Source organism: Pygoscelis adeliae, unplaced genomic scaffold (genome assembly GCF_000699105.1).
Source record: "Pygoscelis adeliae isolate BGI_AS28 unplaced genomic scaffold, ASM69910v1 Scaffold315, whole genome shotgun sequence".
In the NCBI taxonomy this organism is placed as follows: Eukaryota; Metazoa; Chordata; class Aves; order Sphenisciformes; family Spheniscidae; genus Pygoscelis; species Pygoscelis adeliae.
In genome coordinates, this window is record NW_008824865.1 from 369201 (window position 1) to 374987 (window position 5787).

The window sequence follows — 5787 nt, forward strand, 5'->3', positions numbered from 1 at the left end:
TGCTGCTCTGCATTCAATCATCTTCTCTCATTTCCATGTTATTCTTGCAAACAGCGTGGAAGTTGTTTATGGACCACATGATAAAATAACCACTGGCAAGCAGACTTTTTTTTTCCCCCTTTTTTTTTGTCTTTCCACCTTTGAGGTACCATGGCTTGTTAGTGATGATTGGTCTTAATAGAGTAGTGGAGAGCAAAAAATGAATGGCCTCAAAAAAACCCTCCAGAGATATGAAATGTCTGGTCCACCGAGTCACAAATTCCCAAACCTGGTGATTATTGGAAGCTTGTTTAGGGTGTAGCAGGGGAATTACTTGATTCTCATTTTGCTGCTGAGCCTTTCCTAGGCCTCTGCTGCCCGTTGCTGGCAGAGACCGGGACACCGGGCTTTGGGCCTGGCCCTGCGGAGCTGGATGTTCTGCCAGGCCAGTCCCAGCAGTGGGAAGATGGCCATGCTGCAGCTGCGGGAACGAGCATGAGCATGTGAGGTGGCATGCCCGAGGCAGATGGGAGGTCGGGGGGAGCAGGAAGGCCTGGTCTTCCCACACCAGGGCTGCCGCAGCTGTAGGGCCCTTCTTCTCCACCCTGGCGTGAGCCACTGCCTCGCGTGGGTCCTCAGTGGCTTTTGTTTCCAGAAAGCGGACGTGCTCCTGTGCTTTCCCATAAAGGCTTTTCCCTTATGTGTGCGCTATCTACATCGCTTTAATTGTAATTAGTTCAAACGCTGATGTGAAAGATGTGAGAGAAATATCCCTAATGGTAGACTGCGTTTGAAAATTTGCTTCTCTATCAAACATGCAAAGGGCTATTTGAATGCTTTTTTCCGTGGTGCATTCTGGTTGGCTTTGAAAAACGGTTGAATAAATTTTTAATTTTTTTTTTTTCCCCCCCCTGACACTTTAATGTGTTTTTTTTATTCCGTGTGGGTTGCTCGGTAAATAGGAGGAGGCAGCATTGGTGTGTCCAGGGAGGCTCTGCCAGGAACTGGGTTATCATGTTGAGAGGCTGCTGTGAGCATTTATCTATTGTAACAAAAGATCTTCTGATGCCATTTTATTATTAAACAATCCATATTCCTTGCTCGAGCTTTTGGAGGCTCCCAGCAGTTCTGTCAGGCTAACTTTGTTGCTAAAGATGATTTTGTGCTCTTAGTTCGGTGAGTCAGCCAGGCAGCGGGGCGCCGGCCGAAGCCTCCACCATTTTATGATGAAGCCTTTCTGCCGTGACATGAGCCGGGAACCGTAGCCATGCTTCAGAAACTGCCTGAATTTAAACTGCCTTTAGGTGACCCTCTTTCCTGCTGGGGGTACGGCACTGGCACGTGCTGGTGTGGGGCTGTTGGTGTGGACGTGGTGGAGCTGCCCCAGGCTGGAAGATGTGATGTCTCTGCTGCTGCTCGGCTGTGCTCACTGTGCTCAAGTTGTACCTCAGCTGGCTTCAGTCGAAATGTGTTTTTGTGTGTATGCTGCCAACGTACTTCCAGTTTTAAGTACAAAAAAAAAAATTGCTGTTGGTTGTCACTGTTGGTTCTCTTAAGGAAATGAGGATACACGTTTCCTTTAAATGAGAGCATGAATTTCTTGGTGGATTTGGACCACCAAAGCATGTACTGTACCCAGCCCTGTTCTTTATACACTTATGAACTCCTGTTTTTATGGTTTGTGTGTGTGTGTGTGCTCCTGTGTGTGTTCCACATGGGCACTTCTATCTTTTGCACAAATGGCTCATTTAGAGCCATCAGAAAATTTATAGGAAATACTACCAGTGTTAAGACAGAATAAAAGGCACTTGTGCTTTAGCTGCAGTCCTTGCAGCTTACCCTTACCCTTATGGCGGTAGAGTTTTTAGCACTGCATATGGAATACTTTTAAACCAAGCGAAGAAACAATCAAGAAAGTCAAGAAACAATCCTATATATTGTTCTATATAACAATAATGAAATTACACAATAATAGTAATGATAATGATAATAATAATGCTTGGCTTTGCTTTTTCTTGGAGGTGGAAACCATGCTAAAGTTCTGTTTAAACCCAGAGCTATGAACACTTGGCATCTTCACTTAGTCACTTTGACTTATGTAAGCTTGGATACTGGATTGTAGCATCTCTTTGTTTCAAAACTATGAATATAGTTATGCTTTTTATTTAATCTTGGTGTACATGCAATGTGAATTGAAGCGATTTAATCCTTGTATCATTACATCAAACCTTGAACTTGCGATACAGCTGCTAGCAACCCATTTGCTCTGGGTATTCTTCTAGAGTTCATTAGGTGTATTTTCTTTCTTTCATCTTTCAGAACCCGGAAATTAAATTCTTCCAGCTTGTTCCATTTAAATGGTATAATATTTTATGATGAAAAAGGGATGTAGTATCTCTAGTATCTCTTTTGATTTTTATAACTGTAATTTAATTTATTCTTGTAGGTGTAGCATCTATGACTGTGCCAGTGTACATCGCGGAAGTTGCTCCACCGCACTTAAGAGGCAGATTAGTCACCATTAACACTCTGTTCATCACCGGAGGGCAGTTTTTTGCAAGTGTTGTCGATGGAATCTTCAGCTACCTCGCAAAGGATGGATGGAGGTTTGTGAGTCTTCCTTGCTAAAAGCAAAACTGGTGTGGTCGTGATTTGGTTGACACCTATTATAATTCTTGTTGGTAAAATAGAGTTTACATATAGAGTGGTAAAACTGTATACTGAAATGGAACTTTAATAATTAACTCTTGCTAAATGATATCCATACTGCTTTCACTTAGGCTTAATATTCACAGTATGCTTAGTTTTTTTGACTTTACTAAACTTTAGAATGGATGAGCAATAAAGATGCATCAACAAGCTTGAATGATTGTCATGATGTTTATGGAAGTAGCTTTACCTTTTGCATTTAGAATAATTACATGCTGATTTTTCAAAAGGCAAACTTCCAGTAAGTATGATGCTATATGTGCAAAATAGAGGTGTATTTCAAATATTCTTAATCTCAGCAGTAGTAATCCAATCAGAATTGAAGTGAAGGATATTGTAGCATAACTTCATAGTTAAAAGTTTAGGTTATAGAATAATATGAATCTCTTTTACTCTACTTTCTGAATATTATGTTCTTCCTGTAGACATCGCTACGTCTTTCTGGACTGCAGCCTTATACCTACCTTCTTTATGGTGGTGTGTCATTTGAGAGAGATGAGAAATTTCAGTGACTCAGTATTTTACTTGTAGTGCTGACTTGAAAAAAAAAAACTAACAGAAATGTGTAGGAGGAATTAGCTTATACTATACATTCCAACTTCTGGAAACTTGTGCTTAATTATGCATGTTTTTCTCTTGAAACACTCTTGGGAAAGGGACACATGTTGTAGGGCCTTCGATTTCTGTCGTTATGGCCTGGAATCATTATGCTATTTGAAAATCCTAATTTGAAGGATCCTCCCTGCCACCCCAAAAACTTGCAACATAAATGCTACTGTGTTCTCTGTCTTCTAATGGAGCTGAATAGGGATTTCTAGGTGCACTGATGTTTGAGGTTTAAGTTAGGAACAATTAATTTGGAACTTGGTACATAGAAGAACTTGGAAGCTGATCTTTTTATAGTATGTAAAGAAATACACATTAAAACAAAAAGTTAATGTTTTCTTACTGAATCTACGATTTAATTGGTGTATGTCTGAAGATTCAAGACATTTGAGGTTTTTACTTTTTGTCCATGTGATTGTTTCCTTTGCCTCTTTTGTAAAAAGATGTCACATTTTGACCTTAAGAAAAAAGTCACTTCATGCTGATTTAGTTTAATTTTAGTTTAATTTTAAGTTTTAGCTCTGCTTTGTGCTTTCTGAAAATGCATTGATTACTTTAGCTCAAGTGAAAATAGCATTTTGCATTTTTACGTGAAGCTTTTGACGATCTTTTCATTATAATGCAGCTGCATTCTCTGGCAGACTATATGTCCACTTACGGAGAATGGAGAAACAGCCTTCACTGAAAGAAAATCTTAGTTTTATAGGATTGCTAATCCCTTTCTGCAGTTAAAGAAACATGTTCAATTTGAGAAGAGTTAATGGCATGCAGTACTGCGTTTCTAGGTAGAATACAAACTGAAGTATTTGATCCCAAATGCCAATTATTTAGTAGTTGCTTTATTATTTTAAATTCACTTTTAGCCTAAATAATTTGCTAGTGTAATGGTTCCCTATGCACGGGGCCGGGTGGGAGGAATGGGCAAGTAAAGATAATTATTTAGAAATGGAGCTCTTGAGTCACTGTTACTGTTAAAGGCGTTGTGCACTTTCTGTTTAGGTAGATTTTTCGAGTTCAGTTTACCTCAGCGGTTATGGATTCAGCTGGGGGAAGCTTTTGTGGATGTAAATCTGTTTTTTTTTTTATTTTTCCCACTATTGCGCTGACACATAGGAGGTCAGGATGTGTTTGTAATGTGTGTTTCAGTAAATACTGGTGTATTGGAAGAAAAATACAACCTAACAAAGTATCTGACAAGTATTGACCTTATTGGAGCTGTGTTTTTTGTTTAATTGTTCAGATAAAGTAAAATATTTCCTAGCTTGAATTTTTGCAGCTCAAAAGCAGACTTCTAGGCTTCTTTGGAAAAGGTCAAAGAGCTAGCATTGTGATATAGGATGTATCAGTTTTCAAATCAAGCAGTGACATAGGATTGACGAGTACAGCTGTATGTAAACAATTATTTAAGTGAAAAATATCATTGCAGTTTGTTACACACATACAAGGTACCATCTTTTGATATTTTAATTTGTAAATATATTTAGCTAAAGTGGAAGATTAGGTGGAAGGCAATAATCATTGTCAAATGTAGATTTCATCTTTTTGTAAAACACTGATGTTTTGATATGCCGCTATACCTTAAATAGGAATGAGGCCCCCACCCACTGAAATGCTGCGCAACTGTTCTGAGAACTCCTACATTGATGTAACTTATTCTTCTGTGTGGAACAAAAAATAAACTACTCTGGTATAATTCAGGCCTTTTAACCTATCTGAACTGAAAAAATTAAAAGTAAAATCTAGAACCCATGGGTTGAGTAAGACTGGGTGTTTGATCAAAGCTCTGTGAGATGCTGACTTTTGAACATCTCCAGCTATGGGCATTTCCACTTCTCACGACAACTTGTTCAGATGTTCAGTCACTCTTACTGTGAAGAATTGCTTTCCTTCATCTTTGATCTGAATTTTCCTTGTTGCAACTTGTGACTATTGACTCTTGTCCTTTCACAGTGTACATCTGAGAAGAGTCCGTCTCCATCTTCTCTATGAGCTCCTTTTCAGTTGTGAAAGATGCAATTAAAGCTCCTCTTGATCATCTCTTTTCTGGGCAGCACAAACCCAGTTCTCTCAGCTTCTTCTTTTACGTCATACACCCCAGTTGCACGACCATCTTAGTGATCCATTGCTATTCCTGGTTTGTAGCTCTCTCTCATGTTGGTGGTCCCAGTCTTCCAGATTCAGCATGGTGTGTTGAATAGTGAGGAGTAATTGTTTCTTGCAGCCTGCTGGCTCATGCTGGATAACTTTTGCTAATGCAGTAATGCTGTTTTATGTACAGGCCAAGTACTGTTCTGCCAGATTGAGTGGAGCGAAGTGAAGTGAAACTGTTGACGATGCATTGGGCAGAAACTGAGGTTACGCTAGTGATGAGGTACCCAAGGATTCTCAGCTGTGATGCTGGAGCTGTTAATTGGGGATGTGTACTTGTCTGTCCTCAGCTAGTTTACTGCAACCTAAGACTGAGCAGGGAGGAGTGCAGATGGTCTGTCACCT

At 39.7% G+C, this 5787-nt stretch overlaps 1 protein-coding gene across 1 annotated transcript in view; it reads left to right on the top strand.

The window, feature by feature from the left end:
• Positions 1-5787, top strand: part of SLC2A13 (solute carrier family 2 (facilitated glucose transporter), member 13) — a 163852-nt gene that overhangs the window by 20869 nt on the left and 137196 nt on the right. The window contains exon 3 of the mRNA XM_009324389.1: positions 2426-2585. Coding sequence (XP_009322664.1) covers positions 2426-2585 — 160 coding nt within the window. The remainder of the gene's footprint in view (positions 1-2425; positions 2586-5787) is intronic.